Below are 21,357 nucleotides of genomic sequence, written 5' to 3'. Positions count from 1 at the left end.
GATTTGAAATTGTAAAAATGACTATGAAAACATTGATATATTGGTAATTTTAAGCAACTGGTTTGCTGTGTGTCAGCATACTTTTACAAGTTGGATATCATACTGATTATATTCACATGCTTAAAAGGTAATATTACCTGCAGTGGTTGGTGTAAAAGCCACAAAGGGCTCAATATAACAATGTCACATGTACTAGTATAGGTAGGCTTATAGTTTGTGTCCATAGAAACTCTGTAGGTTTTTCCAAAACTACCTTGTGTAGATTTCATTTGACCACATTTCTCTCAGATCTGCAATAATAGCTGTTATCTATACTTTTGACGTTTTTTCTCCCTCTCATTAGTTAGACTATTCTCCTAAAATGGATACACCTACCATCAGTTGATTTTTGACATATGGCACTCCTACAGGAACAAAGGAATGCTGCTTATGGTTTCTGAAACTATAAGTCTTTATGACAGCAAACTTGATTCTTTAGAGTGGGTGGTGGGTTTGAACTGCCACCTTCACCTTGCAGTTTGCAGCCCACCACTTAGCCCATTGTGGTACCAAGGCTCCTTCCTAAAATGAAAGATTTTTTAATGAGTTTGTTGTTAAAAATTTTCTAGCACTAACAGTTCTTTTCTAAATATTATGGCATTAGTGATAAAAGATACGGGATGTGGTCAGAATATTGCACATTTCCTTTGGAGTAAACTGATACAAGAAAATACTGTGTGTTTTGTTTGAAGCACATAGTGCTGTTGCATTATGAGTATTCAGTTTGTTTTTATTTAAATAGATTGGTGATTTAAAGGATATTTCATGTGAATAGACCCACTCTTCACTTACAAGCACGATTAGGTTCTAAAGACCAAGTGGTTATGTGAAAATCCACATTGTACCACATAACCTTACCCCCTCACCTGTACTTTGAATGTCTCATCAACTCCCTGCAGAGGTCACCTGCCACCACTGCTGCCACAAAGGAACCATGGTGGCCTAAGTTCTACCATTGCCCTCCTTCCTAGAATCCCTTTCCTTTCCTGCACTCACCATATTTTCATTTTGAGTGGCCCTGGCTCATCCCCTCAACAATCCCAGAATGCCCTTGGTGAATTTGGTGGGAGCAGGGAGCTCCCTATCAGAAGGCAGGAGAAGCTGATTGTGCTCTGCTTGCTGGTTCCCCCTGCCACCCCTTTGCCTGAATATTCCCTGTCTCTCACTAGGAACCCGTACCCTCTCCTTCCTGCCTCTTTGTTCCCACTATACTCAACAATTCAGAAACTATGACAGCCAGGCCCAACCTTGCCGTTGATAACAAATTACCTGCTGACACCCCTCCACTTCACTCTCCAGGTTGTCATCACGGCCCTCACTTGTGTTCTTGAGAGGCAGCATCGAGGAAGCATATAGCACAGGTGCCAGTCAGTTGACGTGGGTACCCAAGGTAGACCATTTTCAGAGAGGCTTCTAGCTGTGGCCCAGCCTGTCCCTGCCACACCTTGGGGCTGTAACCCAAGTTCCTACTTTGTCCCTGGCCCCAAGGGTGGCCCACCTTTAGAACACTAGCTGTTTTGTTTATGTACTGGCCTCAGCCGTCTGTGAGCACCCAGGACCTGCCACCTAGTTCCCCTCTTTGCTGGCCCCATTCCAAACTATCCCTCCCACCCCACCCCAGGCAACAACTCCAGAGGCTAAGCTCCTGCTCCCCTCTTGTAAGGTGAAATGCTATGTAATGAGTGTCCTTTCTTCGCTCAAACAGGATCCATTGTCCACCTGATTCAGTATTTCTTGGTATTTGTTACTACCATATTTATGATGTTAATGCATAAAATAGTTGGATAGTAAATTTTTTACTATTGTGGTAAATGCAAATTGGTGAAATAATAAGATAATTGATGTGAGTAGTAAGTCTATATTGACAGTTTATTAATAGCCCATGTTTTGGTTGTGCCACTCATAAACACACACATAGTTGTTGTTAAGTGTCATTGAATCGGTTCCTACTCATAGCGACCAAGGAGCGGATGGTGAGTTTGAACTACCAACCTTGTGGTTCAAATAAACCTTGCAGTCCAGTGCTTTTACCCCACACCAGGACACACGCAGTAGGCAATATTTATTATGTATTTAAGAGTTCAAATGAGGTTGTTAGTTGAATTTTTTTTACCAATTCATAAATAACGTCATCGAATTCCTGGTGGCCCTTTAGAATAACACTAATCTTTAGTATTTCTAAGTGTTTAAGTTTTTCAGCATGTATGTGGTAATGTGTTAAAGTTTTTCTCATACCCCTCTTTTATTGTGTATCTTTTCTGAAGTTTATGAAACTGGTTTGGGGGGTGTGTGGTCAATATCTATATTCTGAGAGATTTGGGATTTAATATTTACTGAAATTAAGAGTAATACAACCTACAGATTTCCTTCTTTTGTCAAGCTGTTTTTCTGTATACAAAATTCCTTCTTGGAATCCCTTTTTTATGCCATTTCCCAGAATATGGTTGTTTTGCTTTGATCTTTAAAAAGATTTACTCTATTATTAATAAAGAATGTTATCTATTTGACATCCAAATTGACTTCCCAAGCTAACGTGTTCAGTACTGAAACTTTTTCCCATATTAGCCAGAAAAACAAGGTAACTAATTTTCATTGAATGATTTTTATGAAGGTAACTATAACTTTTTGAAAACCAATACATAAGAACAAAAAAGGAATTAAAACATATATCCAAGTAGATCTGCGTTCTTGGAAGTACAGAGTTTTATATTGTTTAGTTTTTATATGTGTTTTTTTGTGTGTGAACTTTTTATTGTGTTGTAGGTAAATGTTTACAGAGGAAATTTGCTATCCAGTTCACAATTTATGCACAAGTGTGGTTTATGACTTTGGTTGTGATTCATTTTATACCAAAAATAATTGGTTTATAGAGCAGATCAGTTTTCCATTTAAAAATTCTTACATATTTTGGGTCTCTCTGTAACGTGACATATCCAACTTCCTCCCTGTGTGATTTGTTTCCATTCTGCCTTCTTTCCTAACCCTTCTGAACTTCGTCCTTGAGTAAATTCTGCCCTTTTGATCTCAAATAATTGATTATTCTAATGTGTGCATACCTCCCTAATGTTATTGTTCCTCTTATATACTTGTCTGTAATTTGACTGAAAATTTATCAGCAGAGATGAGTTCATTTCCAGACCTAAAAGATAATTGTAAGGGCCATAGTATCTCAATGGTTCCACAGTCTGTATCAATCTAGTAAACTTGGTCTTTTTTGTGATTTTTTTTTTTTGGAGTTTTGTTTCACATTTTTCTATCAGTCTGTCTAATGTGGATCCTTTTCAGAAATGGTAGTCATAGGTAGCTAGGTACCTTCTACTTTTTCTGATCTTTGGGTCCTGGAGACTAATGTTCCACTCTGTCCAAAGTCCATTGGATTTATTATTTCCATGTGCCTGCCAATTTCTTTAGTCTTCTTTCCTCAGAACAGGTAGAGACTAATAGTTGCACGCTGCTCTGTGCTTTTAAGACCCAGTTGCTGCACACTAAAGTAGGATATAGAAAACTTTTTTTGTGCACTATTATGCTACTTGACATAGCAATAATTGTGAGGTTGGCCCAGGACCGCACAGTATTTCGTTCGGTTGTACATAGGGTCGGTCGCTATGAGTCAGTACCGACTCTGTGGCATCTCAGCAGCAATGTGGCAGTTGACCTTTGTTTCCTCTGAGACCTCTGTTGTTTTTAATTCTTCCATTCTTTCCATTGCCTTCTCTGCCTACTGACCTCTCTTTTATTGTATACTGCTTCCCCTTCACTCAAGTTAACCAAGTATATTGTATTTATCCTCTCTTCCCACCCCTGGGAATGTTTTAACGTGTGATCTCATACTATTTTGGTCCTTTTGTGATTGAGTTACAAATTTTGAACAAAGACGTGAGTAGGAAATTAATGCCACTTTCCATGAAGTTTTTGAAACCCCTTTGTGTTTTGAGAAATAATATTCATACAACTACTATAAAATTGTTAATGTCATAACATTATCTTTGTTAAATTTAATGCTTGGTCACAAATTTGTTTTGACTAGTTCTAAGAACACTTAGATCAGCCAGTAGCATCTAAATATAAGGAATGTGAGTTTTTTCAAATAAAAACCTTTGAACCTTTTCAATATAAAACAAATTAAGTACAAATGAACTTAATTTGCATATTGGTTAAGGACTATAGTCCTTATTCAGCTTAAAGTTGATTTCTCAGACTCTGTCCTTGAAACGTTTTATAAAGTATCGTTCCTCTGACCTTTAAAATTTTTTTGGTCCTAGGCAAGATTAAACTTCCCACCTTTGTGGGAGAGAAGCAGTTTCTGTTGGCTCAGATGTTTAGAAAATGGTGGTAGACACTTACTGAGTTTCTGGCATGTAATAAAAATGTGTTAGGATATAGATACCATCATATAGGACATTGTTAACTAAAATGTAAAAGTTTTTTCTCTATGTCTCAGTGATGTAACAGAATTACAGTCACATTTTGTTTACTTTGAATTTGGAAGTCCGTGATACAAAGATTAGTTGTGTTTATTTGTCATATATTTTCTCCATTTCTTGTGAATAATTTTACTTAAATCTTTAAATTATGTATTGGAATTTTTAATTATTACCTGTAACTGGAAGTATTTCTTTTAATATATACTTACTCCTAATTCCACTAAGGAGTCCTGGTGTGGTGCTGTGGATTAACGTGCCAGACTATAAAGCCGTTGAACTCTGCAAGGTTGGCAGTTCAAGCTCACCAGCTTTGCTCCTTAGAAACCCTATACAGGGTCGCTATGGGTCAGAATCAACTCAACGGCACCTAACAACAGCAGTGCCATTAAAGGAACTTACATTTAATTGAAGGACCATATGTTCATGTTATGCTTCTCCTTTAACTTTAAATCTCCAACAGGAGTATGTGACAGATAACTTTCAAAGAAAACTAAGAATTGTTATTCATAAATACAAGAGAGCTTCAAAAAGGTCCTGGAAAAATTCCATTACCTTTTTAATTCTACTTTTCTTTGAACTTTTTCAAGTCCCCTCATACAGGTCTTGAAAAATTAAATAAAAAACACACATTTCACATGTAAAAACAAGAGGCAATAGATTATAGTATAGTGTAGCTTTCCCCCATTAGCAGTTTTTTTGTGTTCTTTTTACATAAGTTTGACTTGCAAAATTACAGATTTCAATGCCTGTATGATTAGTTTCATTGTAGAACTGTACTCACATTTTGTTATGTCTGTTACCAGTCTTACATAATTGGACCTTTACATTCCCACCTTCTGATGTCATGTGCAAATTTGATACAGGTGCTAAAAATTGGTTTTAACATATATGATCTTATTGACAGCTGTACCTTTGCCGTTATTTCAACTAAAAAAAATCAAACCTTCAATGTAGTGGAAGATCTCTTTTAAAATTTTATATTGTTTATATATTTATGTCAAAACACCTTAACCATTTTATTGCTGGTTGGCTAGATTTCCCAATGCTTAATTACTAATGCATCAGGAAGTCTTAACAATTGGCATCAACAGGATTATTTATAATGGTTGAATTCTCATCATAGTTTGATTTTTGTTTGTGTTTTGTTTGTGTTTTGTTTTGTTTGTTTTGAAATACTTTTAGCTCTGACTTGAAAAACAGTCCAGTTGATGAGAGTGAGGTGCAAACAGCAGCTGATAGTCCCTCTGTTAAACCTAGTGAGGCTGAAGAAGAGACGACTTCCAGTATTCAAACAGAACCTTCTGTACACCAGGAAGAACCTTGTGAGGAACAACTGGAAAAGGCCCTCTGTGACACTGACTTTGCTACTAAAACACTGGATGTTGAGACTCAAGGAGAGAAAATCAAAGTGGAAATGCCTCTGATGGTATCTCCTCCAGGCAGTATTGAATTTTTTCCTGAAAATGTAAAGGAGCCTAATTTAAATTCACAAGTATATACAACTGACTTTGAGATGGAAGAGTCAGAAATTGTTAATCCTGAAACAGAATTATCAGCATCTGATGGTACATTTATGGAAGAAAGGAACATCAAAGGAATTCTAGAAGAATCTACATCTGAAGCAGAAGACTTCTTTTCTGGAATTGCACAGTCTGTGGAAGAGGGAGTATCTGAAGCAAACAAACATGAAACTGTTTCAGATATAGTACCATCTGCTTGTGTTGTGGCCTTGGTACCAGGAATTTCCATTGAGGATGAGAATGCAATGAGCAGAAAGGGAATTTCTGGGAAAAGTAACATTGATGAAAAGGAGGAGAATGAATTCAGTACTAAGGAAGCTGCAGTGGATATACAAACAGGAACAGAGAAGGCCAAAAAGAATGAAACTGGGATGGTTGCAGAGAAGTTGGAAAAGATTGTGGCAGCAGTGAAAGAAAAGTCTGCAGAAAACACTGTGACCACGGCATACCCAAATAAAGGAGTGAATCAGGTCAATAAACCTGATGAAACTAGTAAAACTATTCTGACATTAAATGTATCTAGCAGTAAATCATCCATCAAGGCTTCGATAGGCTCTAATCCAAAGGCAAAAGCTGCAACGTCAAAAACTGAAAACCAGAAAAGTTTACTAAAATCTGTGTTCAGAGATCAAATAAATGCGGAAAAGAAACTTGTAGCCAAGGAATTAGGTGTACTTAAGCCTACAAGTTCTGGGTCCTTGGCACAAAGCAGCAGTAAATCCAAACTCACTCAAAGCAGTGTTACCAGAGGTGGAAGTGGAAGAGTATCAGCCCTGCAAGGCAAGGATTCTAAACTGGATTACAGGGATATAACAAAACAGTCTCAGGAAACAGAGGCTAGACCTTCCATCATGAAACGGGATGACAGCAACAATAAGGTGAGGCTGGTAGGAAGACTGGCTCAATATATGTTTGAAGTGGTTAGCCCTTACTGCTCTAACTATGGAGTCAGAGATACCTTGTCTCATACTTCACCTCCTCACTCCACTACTTCCCGCCCAAGTTCCCATTTCCCTTTCTTAAATGATTCTATTGATTTAAGCCAGTAGACATTTAGAATATTAAGTTCATGTTCTTAGTTTATTAATAGGATTGAAAAGCATTATTTGGATAAAATTTGGCCAGAAATACAACTTTGGTTTAAAATGTCTGCAATGAATCTCCTAAGGTGATTTAGTACTCTGCTACTGAATGGGAAACTTGTTTTCTTACTTAAATTGAATCTTCCTTATCAGGTCACTCACTGTTTACCCAACTCAGGCATTGTATCTGTAGGGATAAAAGATGAGTAAAACTGAATATAACTACAACTTTTAGAGACTGTGTTTGTACTATTAAAAAATTAATGACTTAGTTCTATATACTCATTTAACAGATGCTTAATTATGATTTGGATAATGCTGTGTTTGTTGCTTGCTTTTTAAAGAACATTAATACCTGGTGATGAGTTCTGTGTTTTTTATTACTATTTCTTATTTCAGACTTTGTTTGGGCAAAATACTAAGAATTCTAGAAGTACCACTAGTAGAAGTTCTAAATCTAAAGAGGTAAGAAACAATTCACTATCCTTCTTTTTCACCCTTACAGAGCAGAATTCATCTGTCTTAAAATTTACATCTCCCTTAAATGAATTAGTTCATTCAAGTGTTTAGAGACTGAGAGAGAGACAGAGCAAGGAAAAGGATTGAGTTGTTCTATTTTTTATCTTATCACTAATTCACTTTTAACAGTGAACTAGGCTAAATAATTAGCTTGTGTTCTTGGTAGAAACTTGAAAAAGTAAAGTATGAACAGAAGATAGAGTCATAAAATACCACCAATCTCATATTGACAGGAATGGGTTACAAGTGCAAAATAAATCATATGTAAGTGAGACTGGCATTTGACTGTAGTGAGTCCATTCTGTGAAACTGCCAAACAAGTGATCCTTTTGGTCTGCCTCTAATTTAATTAGATGTACTTTAAAGTTTGCTTTTCTTAATGCTATCATCAAATATGTTATACTTGATTATTTTGGTATTTTAGGTTTCAGTCATTTACAGAATTTTTTTTTTTCTGTTGCTTTATCACTCTTGGCTTCTTGAGTGGGATGGATTTGAGTCTTATTTTCTTGGTGCAAAGAGTTGTATTAGTAGTTTTGGAAACAGAAAAGATTGTGGTTAGTTCTGTTGGCTTAACAAATTGATAGTACAGTTGCTTTCAAACTTTCCCCCAAGAAGTTACTGAATATGTACTGAGACCCAGTGAAACCTAGTAAGTAGTTGTTCTCAATACTATGATGTTTAACTTCCCAACAGGAACCATTATTTCCCTTCAATTTGGATGAATTTGTTACTGTGGATGAGGTTATAGAAGAAGTGAATCCTTCTCAAGCCAAGCAGAATCCACCAAAAGGAAAAAGGAAAGAGACTCTTAAAAATATCCCTTCCTCTGAACTTAGGTTAAAGAAGAAGGGAGAAAGTTCTGCCCCTCATGTTGTTGAGGGAGAATTGTCTTTTGTGACATTGGATGAGATTGGGGAGGAAGAAGATGCAGCTGCACATCTAGCACAAGCTCTAGTTACAGTGGATGAAGTAATTGATGAAGAAGAACTAAATATGGAAGAAATGGTAAAAAATTCAAATTCACTTCTTACATTAGATGAGTTAATTGATCAGGATGATTGCATTTCCCATAGTGAGCCTAAAGATGTTACTGTCTTGTCAGTGGCAGAAGAACAAGATCTTCTCAAACAGGAACGCTTAGTAACTGTGGATGAAATTGGAGAGGTAGAAGAACTACCTTTAAATGAGTCAACAGATGTAACTTTTGCCACTTTGGATACTAAAGGTGATGAAGGAAATACTGTGAATGAGTCCATCGGATTCATTTCTTCTCAGTTGCCTGAAGACCCATCTACGTTAGTTACTGTTGATGAAATACAAGATGAAAACACTGATATGAATTTAGTGACTTTGGATGAAGTAACTGAAGAGGATGAAGACTCTCTCGCAGATTTTAACAACCTTAAAGAAGAACTTAATTTTGTTACTGTTGATGAAGTTGGAGAAGAGGAAGATAGAGAAAATGATTTAAAAGCTGAGTTGGCGCAAAGTAAAAATGATCATCCCATAGGTGGTAGAAAGGGAGATCAAAGAAAGAGACCTGTGGATACAACGAAGACAAAACTTGAATTGTCCCAAGTGGGTCAAATAGACGAGAATGTTAAGGAAGAAGATCTGAAAGCCATGATTGAAAGACATTTTGCTGGTAAGTACTTGGCAGCGGTAGTTTTTCTGCTTTATCAGGTAAATACATTATAAAATTAGTTTTAAAACACAGATTAGCATTACTAATACTTTTAATCTATATTGATATAAAAGACAATCCAGAGTGGCCAAATTAGAACTGAAATAAAAATAGTATACTTAGGGGGAAAACAGCTTTGGATAAGCAGAAGGATGTTTGCCTCAGAACTGCCTACCATAGACTTAGGATATAGTGAAATTCATAAATGTATCGTATCACTTTTAAATAATAATTTGGGGGTAAAGAATGATAGGTCAGCTTACTTTCAAGATTTGAGTGACTTCAAAATTATTTCCATGTAAGATTTTGAAAGACTTGAACTAAGAAAAAGATGGTAGAAAGGTCAAGCAGATTTATGGAACAAATTGGGGAAATTGTTTGTAAGTGCCTGGAACAAGATAATTGGGAAAAAGAAAGAAAACTGTTTAGACTGATGTTGAGAATTTTTAAATAGAATTGTTTTTATTTCATATCAAGAATGGGTTTTCTTTCCAGATTGGGATATCAGTTTGTAAGAGTATGTTGTTGGAAGTTACTTGTTATTCAAAGTTTAAAGCAATTTAAATATTATTACTGTAGCAACAAATTAGACTTTCTCTTTAAAGCTAAAACACCAACCAAGAGAGTTAGAATTGGGGAGACACCACCATCAGAAAAAGCAGATGCAACAGAACCAACAAAAGGTGAAGAGGCCTTCAAAATTAGTGAAGGTAAAGCAGCAGGATTTATGGAATGGGGAAGAGTCACACAACATGAGGTGTTGATTGAAGTTCCAAAGATCAACCATCTAAAAAGAAAAGGAGATAAAGAATGAATTCGAGTAGAGAGGAAAAGACAGCCTTGTAAATATTGGATTTTTAAAAAGATACTTATTTTTGTAATTGTAACAGATTATCAAGAATAGGGTTTGTATTGATTTGTAGAAATGGTTCAGAAAAAGTTTGACAGTGTTACAGCATCAGACAGAAATCATTGAATTAAAATGTCTTACTAGCACTGGTGTGACACTGTAGGATAAGCATTAGACTGCTAACCACAAGGTCAGCATTTCAAACCCACCAGTTGCTCCTTGGAAACCCTCTATAGGGTTGCTTTAAGTCCGAACCTAATTCGATGGCACCTAACAATAACACCAACGTAGGTGAAATCTTTGTTGAAATAAATATCTTGAGAGAGAAAATGTTTCCATGCTTCCACAAATACTTGGCAATGTCTATCAGATTCCGAGCAAAATGTTTTAAAGTACAGGAGAAAAGCACACAGTTCATATCTCAGATATGTTGACATGGAGAAGTAGAGCAAAAAACATATGGATCAATGTGAGTAAACAGATACTATAAAGAGTATCCTTTAACTACTACCTTTGCAGCACCCTTCTCTCACTCTTGGTGTTTTATCTTTATTTTCTCTAAACAATTAGCCAACCATGATTCATTCTAAGAAACTTATTATTGATTCTAATCTCAGTTGGGCTGCCATAATTATTGCACCACAACATTATTTGAGATTTCTTTCCTCAATTCCTAAACAGGTGTAGTCATAACACCTTTTGTCCTTCTCTACATCTTCACTGGTTGTCCTTGCTTTCATTTCTACTAAGTAGAACATATCAAGAATCTCCTGCCTCCCAATTTGTATTTTTTTTTAATGTTTTATTGTAAATTATGTGATAGTTTACATGATAGTGCTTTACATTCATCCTATCGTATATTATTATTTCATTGCCATGGTTAACATCCCGTCCATGCATCATCAACCAACCAAAGGGTATACCCTGCAAACCTGGCCTTCCCCCCCCCTGGTCATCAGCATACATCACACAAGTAAAGGAAGTTCTGGGTGCTGCAAACAGCATCCAACTGCTACATGAAATGTTGGTTGGAACCCACTAAGAAGTGCCTCAGAAGATGAGGCATTCTATGCACTTGGGGTCACCATGAATTGGGCTTGACTTACTGGCAACTAACAACATCCACCAGTAAAATATTTCAACTACTGAGGGTTAACCAGGATTGTATGGATTAGTTTCCATATTTGTCGTCTTAGTCTGTCAGAGCTTTGTAATTTTACTTGTGGTTCTAACAAAGGTATTATAAGCAACTCAGCATAGTTGCAGTTTTTCTAAGTTGGAAGGACCTTAGTACAGGGCATCATTTTTTTTGTTGTTCGTGTCGTAAATTCACTCTCTCTCCTACCCCAATACTTTGCATATACTAGTAATTACTAGTTAACTCTTATTAGTAGTTACACTTGACATGTAAACATTACGGGGGTTACGGGCACCAAATTCACATATAAGTTATTAATGATCTTTTAACAACACGAGTTTGAACTTCCTGTTTCTTAAGCGGTGAGCTCAAGTGGTGTGAGTACCTACTTAAACCATGGGATGATAATCATCTCCGAGTCACTATCATAACAGTGGTGGTAAAAAATCTGTGCCTAAGTGGGCCTGCATAATTCAAATCTGTGTTGTGCAAGGTTTGGCAGTACCCTTTAAATTCTTTCTGAATTAGTGTATAAAATTTGCTGTTAACTTATGCCCCTAAATGCATTTAATAAAAATGAGCAGATTTCCTCATCTATTTTTCACATCAAAGAATCTTGGAAGATATTGTACAAAAAGTGGGCAAGTTGGATTAACCAAGAAGAGTTTTCTTAGATTAGTTAAATTTTCCTTTGAAGGCAGGAATAATTATCTAATATTAGCTTCATAAAGTCTGTAAATGTATTTTGAGTAATTTTTTTTTCCTTGAAAAAATCTTAATGCGTTTAGTAGATGAAGAATTTGAATTAGATGACTCAGAACCAGAGCGAAAACGCATGAAACTTGAGGACTCAGAGGAATCTGATGCCCCTACTGGTAAAGTATAAAGTACATTTTTTTCTTACCTCTTATCAAATATAAATTCAGCACCACAGTAAGTGTTCAGTGATTTTTACCAGTACTTGCTTAGATGATTTTTCATTTTAATGTGGAAATTGGCCAGTTTAACCCATGGCATTTTTTTGAGACAACTTTAGAGAACTGTTTTTACCTGGCAAGACATTTTCTTGCTCCCATAAGTCTGAAATATGTTTAATTCTGGTTCTTTATTTGCTGCTCTTGTGAAAAATTGGTGAAAAGTTCTAAGTGGAAATTCCTGTTAAGGAGAATATGCTTAAAAGCTTAACTAACAAACTGTTCATGACTTATTTTGAGTGGACTTAAAGTATTTACTGAGCTAGCCTATTATTCTGTCTCTTCACCCTGTTTTATTGTAACACCATTAATCCTAATAGGTATGTTCCAAAGACTCAATATCAGGTTTTTATCCAATGATTTGGTATTTTGAAGGACCACTGAGCAGTTCTTAGTTATCTAAATATTCTCCCTGGGTATTTGTTCAACTTGGGGTTTTACCAAGAGAATGCTGTCGTGTTCTCTAGAGGTTCCTGGGATATGTTTAAAAAACGAAAGACTGTAAGTTGTGTGATGAAAGGCTTAACTGTTTTTGATCCCTAGATAGGCAGTGTATGGTAGTAAGTGATGGTGATGTGCTGTGGAGTTGGTTCTGACTACTAGTCTTAAGTCTTATATAAGTTTATGGTATAAGTTTATACCATGCATAGTATGTTTGCCATGTTTATGTTTAGGTAAGTTGATTAGTACACTTATAGATTAATGTTAATTTCACCCCCACCCTGCCTTTTTTTCTCTTCTCTAGATTTAGACTTTCTTGTCCCCAAGGCTGGATTCTTCTGTCCAATTTGTTCCGTCTTCTGCTCAGGTGAAAAGGCAATGGTAAATCACTGCAAGAGTACACGTCATAAGGAAAATACAGAGGTAATTATTTTTTTGTTCTCATAAAATCCTCAGGTGCTGTTATAAACTGTGTTAAATTGAAGTACTTAATGTCTACCTGAATTGTACATTCTTTCCCTTTAGGAGAACTTTTGAACGTTTTGTCAAGTGTGTTAATCTTAAGTCCCACATCATTTTTTTCTCTGTCATATACCTTGTTTAGGAGTCCTTGTATGGCGCTGTGGGTTCATGCGCTGGACTGCAAGGTCAGCAGTTCAAGCTCACCAGCTGCTCCTTGGAAACCATATACAGGGTCGCTATGAGTCGGAACCGACTTGGTGGCACTAACAAAAACATACACCTTGTTAGTAACTAGTAGTCCATGTTTCTTTTACCATTCCATTTCCCAGTGTAGATTCGCCAGGTCATTAGTCCCATATGGTACACTGTTACCCTCTTAACAGAATCATACACACAATTAGCATATTAAAAATACCTCAGCAGAAAGAATCCTACTTAGTTTTGTTTAAACTGTTCTCTAAGCTTATTTGGTTGCAAAACCCTCTTTTTTTGCTACACTTTTTTTGGAAATGCCACTTTGGAGAATCTTTTAGTCCCAGTGAAACTGGTTCTAATACCTCCTAAATCAAGCCCTTCTCTCTATTGAATTTGTGGCATAGGTACACATCTAACATTTATTGAATAAGAATATGCTGTGAACTTATTTGATCACTTGTCAACTTTATAAGTTAAATGTTACCATTTCAGATTTAAAGATGCAGAAAGACTTAAAGAGTTTAAGTATCTAAACTCAGCATCACATAGTAGTTGCAGTTAAAAAGCTACAATTCAAACCCAGCTCAGTTGTATTGTAGGCGCTGGCACTTAAACATTATGCTTTCTCTCAACTTCTGTAATTTTCATTTCTCTATTTTAAATCATCTGTAGTTCTTATTACACTTAGAATCCAGATTTCTCATCATGGATTTCTAAGGCCCTACGTAATCTGATTTCTGTTTTCTGACTTCACGGGTTTGTTTTTTTACCTCCATTCTTTTTTTTCTCATTAAATGTTTTCCTGGTTCAGTTGGTCATGAAAGGCCCATTGCTGCTTCTGTACATTTGTTTTGCTGCATCACAATCCTGTTTATATGGGTGGTTCTTCCTCACTTTTTAGGTCTCAGTTTAAATTCCATCTCTCAGGAAAGCCTTTGCCTCAAAACTTTTTCCATTATTATTTCTCTCTCCCCACTAGAATGTAAACTCCATGAGGTAAAGGGCAGACTTCATTTTATTTATCTTGTTGCCCTGATGCATCCACAGACTAAACGTAATTCTAGTGTAAATAAATATTGAATGACTAATGAATGAAAGGAAAGAATATTAATATGAAGCACAGTGTTTCTGATCTTCATTTTGTAGGAGCAGACTGTTTTAAATGGTAACTACAGTGAAATATATTTGCACACAAAACAACCTCTGATAAGTATTTTGTATTGCAAATTTCTTTTGACAGAAGTTCATGGCCAATCAAAGAAAGGAGAAGGATCAGAATGAGGCTGAAGAAAGAAGCTCTAGGTGATGGGGGGTGGGGGAACAGAGAAAAAATTCATTAGAAATTCATTTAGGGTCCAGTTGATTTGTGTATTTTGTTATCACTTAATTTGTAACTTTTTTGTTTCAGAAGCAAATATTCATGTTGTACAAATTTCTGATTGTCATTGATGTAGAGAGACTAATGGGGAACGTATGATGGGTTTGATTTTTATATCAAATCATCAGGCATGGATAAATATCTTTTAGAAGTGTTAAAATAAATGTTCCTACTGTATATTTAAAATACTGTCTTGTGTTTGTGGTTGATTTATTAAAACTTATTTGCCTGTGATTGTAGACACGGTTCTTCTCTACATATCCTGTGACTTGCGATGTTTGGAGTTCTTCATATATGTCTAGAGTTCATAGCATAATGAGTTTCAACCATCCATGTACAGGTCAAAAGTTTCTTAAACTTTTCAGTTTTCTAGATTGTTATATTATGTTTGGCCACAGTAGGTTTGAGTAAAACTTTTGCTTGTTTTTTAATGTGTTGCGAAGATTATTTTTTTGTGTGCGCTGTTTCTGCCAAGACTCACTTTAACTAGCACCTAACAAGTCATTCAGTATTGAATGATTTAAACTATGAAGCAGTGCTTCTCCTTCCTGTGGACCCCAGAGTTTCTCTTTGAACTATCTGAACTATGTATTGAATAATATATTTATAAGAAGTTATAAAGGTACAAAAAAGAAACTTCAGTGACTTGATAATAGGTACTGGGTACAGCCCTGTACTGTAAATTTTTTATCTAGGGCATGCTTCCAAACTTTGGATTTTTTTTGTATCTGATTCCTTAGTTCTTTCCAGATTTTTTTATTATTGTTCAGTGCTGTTAAGTCTGTTCTTATTCAGAGCGACCCTGTATAAGGGTTTTCAATGAGTGACTGGTGGGTTTGAATTGCCAAACCTGTGGTTAGCAGTTCAGTACTTATCCAACAGTACCACACCAAGAGTCCTTTTTCTAGATTGTTGTTGTTGTTAGGTGCCATCGAGTTAGTACCAACTCATGCCCTGTCCTGGGCCAACCTCACAATTGTTGCCATGCTTGAGCCCATTGATGCTGCCACTTCGCCAGTCCATCTCGCTGGGAGTCTTCCATCTGTCCCTCCACCATACCAAACAGCTAGCCCTTTCCAGTGACTGGTCCCTCCTGACAATATGTCTGAAGTATGAGAGGTGAAGTTTGGCCACTCAGGCCTCCAAGGAGCACTCTGGCTTCACTTCGTCCAACACAGTTTTATTTGTTCTTTTGGCAGCCCATGAAACTCAGTATTCTCCAACATCATAACTCGGATGCATCAGTTCTTCTGTGGTCTTCCTTATTTATTCACTGTCCAGCTTTCGCATGCTTATGAGGATATTGAAAATACCATGGTTTGAGTCAGGAGCACCTTAGTCTTCAAGCTGACATCTTTGCTCTTCAACACTTTTAAAAAGGTCTTGTACAGCAGATTTGCCTAATGCAATTCGTTTGATCTCTTGGCTGCTGCTTCCATGATTGTTGATAGTTGATCCAAGAAGAATGAAGTCCTTGACAGTATCAGTCTTTTCTCCGTTGATAAGAATGTTGTTTATTGGTCCCCAGTGGTGAGGATTTTTGTTTTCTTTACGTTGAGATGCATTCCATACCGAAGGCTGTGGCTTTTGATCTTCATCAGTTAAGTATTTTAAGTCCTCTTCACTTTCAGCAAGCAAGTTTGTATCATCTGCATATCGCAGGTTGTTAATGAGTCTTCCTCCAATCCTGATGCCACGTTTTTCTTCATACAGCCCAGCTTCTTGGATTTACTAGATTACAACATGCTAATTAGTTAGAGAAATTAAAAGTAACTATTTTTGTACCTCTTTTTCCCATCACAGCAACTTTTTTTGCTTACCAACTTAACTGCACTTAGTTCAGAGTTAGCTGTAACCTGAGCAAAATTAAATACTACTCATCACATTGTAGGGAGGTAGGGGTATTGGAGTGAGTGGCTTGTGAGTAATTAAACCCATGTGGGTAAATGAGCTCCTTAAAGGGATAAGAACCATTAAAATGCTGCAGAAAAGGTGTCAGCATGTTAAGGCATCACAGTCCTTTGGAGCTGGTAGATTCAAACTGATAATCTTACTGTTAATGGCCCAACATGTAACCTGCTAGGCCATCAGAACTCCCTTTAAAAGTGGTTGTTGATTGATTAATGCTGTCGAGTTGATTCTTATTTACTTACTGGGCCTCTATAGGGTTTCGAAAGGACCTCTGATAGCGTAGTGGTTACAAATCGGGCTGCCAATCTCACAGTCAGCAGTTCAAAACTACCAGCTGTTCCACGGGAGATAGATGAAGCTTTCTGCTCCCATAAATATTTACAGCCTCGGAAACCCTGTACAGGTTTGAGTCGGAACTGACTTCATGGCACATAACAACAACAACAAAGGGTTTTGAGGAGCATCTGGCAGATTTGAACTATCTGTCATTCAGTGCAGTTCAAACCTACCTTGTGGTCCAGTGCTTACCCTGTAGCACCACATCAGGACTCCTTAAAAGTGGTGGTGGTAGTAAAGTGCTGTCAAATCGGATACAACTCAGTGACACTGTATAGGGTTTCCAAGGAGCAACTGGTGAGGTTGAACCACCTACATTGCAGTTCAAATGACTGCAGTCCACCGCATTAGCCCACAGTGCCACATCAGGTAGTTCTAGATGAGATGTTTTTATGTTTCATTGCAGTGACAGAAGTTGGTAGTTAATTATACATATCAAATACTGATTTTTGCATTTAATACAGGATTTTTATCATAGGATTCTGCAAAAATAGGACACTAATCATACCTCTCATCAGCAGTACTTTCTACTAAACTGGGTTTGGAAATTCATTGCATTCGCCACACAGAACTAAACACCATACTCAAAGTTCAAGGGGTTTATTAGAGATGTTAACAGGTTATAATTTAGGGTAGGAAATACTCAGAGCACAGTTGTTCTAGTTAGGACAGCTTCTCTTCCTCACTCTGTATGGTGAGCTATAAATCTTTTAGGTTGCTGATAAATGCCCACAGGACACACCACTCAGCTTTACTTGCTACTCCTGGGCTGGGAAGCCCATTGCTCTGGCTCTTGGTTTTGCTGATGGCTACCACTCTGGTATCACAGCTTTCTGTCCCTGAGTTGACAAAGTTCAATTCACGGGTATCTCGGGGTCCAAATGACACGTTTCATTCCTGGCTCTTTGATAATAGTGAGATCTCCCATTTCCCCTGCTGCTGAGTTGGCTCATTTTATACCCACCAGAACCATAGAAGAATTGATGCTTTTGAGTTGTGTGTTTGAGGAGAATACTTACTGAAAGTGCCATGGGCTGCCTAAAAAACCAATAGATCCGTTTTGGAAGAAATATTGCCAGAGTGCTCCTTGGAGGCCAAGATTGCCAAGCTTCGTCTCTCATACTTTGCACATATTGTCAGGAGGGACCAGTCGCTAGAGAAGGATATCATGTTTGTTAAGGTGGAGGGTCAGAGAAAAAGAGGAAGATCCCCAATGAGATGGATTGGCCAAGTGGCAGCATCGATGGACTCAAGCATGGCAAACGGTAGTAAGGTTGGCCCAGGATTGGGCAGTGTTTTGTTCTGGTGTGCATAGGGTCGCTATGAGTCGGTACCGACTCAGTGGTGCCTAACAACAACAGGATGGCAAAATTGACAAGTCACAAATAGCTCTTTTGACAATCACTCCCAGATAATCATAATTTATCAGCATCTTTCTCCACCGTTTCTTAACCAGATCCATTAGGAAAAAGTCATTTTGTGGGAGTTTGCAAAGACTATGGCTCTTGGTGTGGTACTCTTACAAGATTTTAGGTTTGATTATGTGGAGGGTCAGAGAAAAAGAAGAAGACCCCCAATGAGATGGATTGGCCAAGTGGCAGCATCGATAGACTCCAGCGTGGCAACAATTGTGAGGTTGGCCCAGGACCAGGCAGTGTTTCGTTCTGCTGTGCATAAAATCACTATGAGTTGGTACTGACTCAATGGCACCTAACAACAACTTTTTCTGACAGAATGCTGTGGAAATGTAGTTCTCCAGGACTATTTTCCTTTGATTTTTTTTTAAAGAAATAGGTTTTTAAAGGACTGCTGGTGTGTCACTATAGGATCTGCACTGGACTGTGAACCACAAGGTCAGTAGTTCAAACCCAGCAGCTACTCCTTGGAAACCCTATACAGGGTGGCTATGAGTTGGAACCAACTTAACGGCACTTAACAGTAACAAATGTTATTAATACATTGCAATTTTGTTTATTGTTATTTCTGGAAAAATCAAGCGTATCTTTGAAAAGTAGATAGAGTAGGATAATGAAGCCTCATATAGTAATTGCCTAGTTTCAACAGTTGCCAAATCAAGGTCAATTGTATGAAATAATGCACAAACATTTACCTTCACTCCTGCGTCTCAGTATGTAATGTCAATAAAATTGCATCATTTTACTCATAAAAATTGTATCACATTTCTAAAAAGTTATTTCTTGTAACCTAACATCATTGAAAATATTTAAATCAGAATTCAGCTCAAATGGAGAATATGACATATAATTTGACAATACTATCAACAATATAAAAATGAGTGTATGGGTACATGTGGAAGTGTATAGGAATGTGTGTATATAGGTAGGTACAAGAGTGTAAGTATGTGTGCACCAGATAGAAGTAGCTATATGTATGTGGACATATAGATAATGTGTGTGCACTTACATGTTCATAGAGGACTCAGTTACAGATAACTTCCCAGACATACATAACCAAGCACCTTGTGAGGTGGAAATTAAGGTCCCTACAACTCAAAATGGAATCTTGGACCCATTCCTAGTTCTGGGACTGTTAACTGTTTGTGAAGACTTAAATAATAGAAATAGTGTTGAAAAACTTTACCACAGTTTGACAAAATAAATTGTGTCATTAGTATAATGTTCAAAATGGGGTTTTCAGTTTGTCTTCTGTGTTTTTTGTTTCATTTTATTGTAGGGTATAAATTAGAAAATGTTGGTAATAAGAAAGTGGTCCATCACAGGTAGTTTGAGAAACACTGCTGTTAGGATTTGCCACAGTCCATATTTTGTTGTGTATTGCAGGGTTTTCTTTATAATTTAGTTGTTGAGAGTATATACATCAGAACATTACACCACTTCCAGTAATTCCTACACACACAGTTGAGTGACCTTCTTTGAGTTGTGCAATGATTCTCCTTTTCTCAGTTGTTTCTCCTCCATTGACAGTTGGCTCTTGTCAGTTTGATTCCATATTGTTGTTAGGTGCCATTGAATCAGTATTGACTCATAGAGACTTTATGCACAACAGAATGAAACACTGCCTAGTCCTGCAACAATCACAGTTGTTGCTATGCTTGAGCCCATTGCTGATGCCACTGTGCCTGTCCATCTCATAGGGGATCTTTCTCTTTTTTGTTAATGGTTTAGTTATGTTTTACACCATCCATTCATTGCAGTTTCATGGTGAAGGTAGCAATCATTCATGGAGACAATTAGCTATACATTTTATTCTCACCTATGTCTGACTCCCCAACATCTTACCATTACCAGTTTGTTGTGCTGTGGTGATTTGCATGTTGCTGGAATCTATGCCACTGCTATTTCAAATATTACCAGAGTCACCCATGTTCATACATGGAGTCCTGTTTTGGTGCTGTGGGTAAATGTGTCTGTTTTTACAGGGTCACATCTGTTTCAGCAGACATTCCAGGTTAAGATTAGGAAGAAGGAATAAACTATCCACTAATGAGAGATTAACCCTTGAAATCTTTTCGAGTTGCAGTGAAATGTTGATACAGTGTCAGATGAGAAGTCCCTCAGGTTGCAAGGTACTCAAAATACAACTGAGGAAGTTGTTGTTGTTGTTATGTGCCATCAAGTCGGTTCCGACCCATAGTGACCCTGTATAGGGTTTCTGAGGGTGTAAATCTTTACGGGAGTAGAAAGCCTCATCTTTCTCCCGCGGAGCAGCTGGTAGTTTCGAACCGCTGACCTTAAGGTTCGCAGCCCGAAGAGCTGCCTCAAAATAGAATTGACATTTAATGACTTGGATGGAGCAAAGGTCTCAAAACCTTTATTTGTTGATCAGGCATGGTTCAAAATGAGAAGAAAATAGATGCAAACATCCATTGATAATCAGAACATGGTGTGTATGAAGTATTTGTTAAATACCATTGAGTCAGTTCTTACCAATAGTGATCCTATATAGGGATTCCAAGGAGTGGCTGGTGAACTTGAACTGCCAATCTTGCAGTCAATGCGACTTTGCAGTCCAGTGCATGTACCCACCGTGAACACACCAGGATTACATGTGTGAAGTATGTTTCTATGAAACTTGGAAGTTGCTGAAAACGAAATGGCATTAGCTGAAAAGGACAGCTGTTGACCATTTTTAGTCATAAAATTACATAGTTCACTGTGCCAGGAATGACAAATTGAAAAGGAGTGGTGCTGCATTCATCATCATCAAAAATACATTTTTTTTAAAGAGCTGTCTTGAAATACAATGTATGTCTATATACCTAAAAGGAAGACCAGTTAATACAACTATTAATCAATTTTACACACTGACCACTAAAGCCAAAGATGATAAAATTGAAGAATTCTACCAACTTCTTCATTCTGAAATAAACATGCAATCAAAAGGCAATGATAAAGGCGGGGCTTGATGGCGGCTAGGGTG

The 21,357-nt window shown here is 37.1% G+C and overlaps 1 protein-coding gene across 1 annotated transcript in view; it reads left to right on the top strand.

Annotated features, from left to right (window-relative positions):
• The window catches only part of ZNF638 (zinc finger protein 638), a 91,889-nt gene extending 77,252 nt beyond the window's left edge, over positions 1–14,637 (top strand). The window contains exons 22-28 of the mRNA XM_006862907.1: positions 5,646–6,861; positions 7,465–7,530; positions 8,281–9,232; positions 9,877–9,981; positions 12,048–12,134; positions 12,979–13,097; positions 14,572–14,637. Of these exons, the coding sequence (XP_006862969.1) occupies positions 5,646–6,861; positions 7,465–7,530; positions 8,281–9,232; positions 9,877–9,981; positions 12,048–12,134; positions 12,979–13,097; positions 14,572–14,637 (2,611 nt within the window). The remainder of the gene's footprint in view (positions 1–5,645; positions 6,862–7,464; positions 7,531–8,280; positions 9,233–9,876; positions 9,982–12,047; positions 12,135–12,978; positions 13,098–14,571) is intronic.
• Positions 14,638–21,357: the final 6,720 nt, after the last annotated feature.

This window comes from Chrysochloris asiatica, unplaced genomic scaffold (genome assembly GCF_000296735.1).
Source record: "Chrysochloris asiatica unplaced genomic scaffold, ChrAsi1.0 scaffold00052, whole genome shotgun sequence".
Classification (NCBI taxonomy): Eukaryota; Metazoa; Chordata; class Mammalia; order Afrosoricida; family Chrysochloridae; genus Chrysochloris; species Chrysochloris asiatica.
Note: the sequence above shows the minus strand (reverse complement) of the source record. Positions and strands in the feature narration are given on the sequence as shown.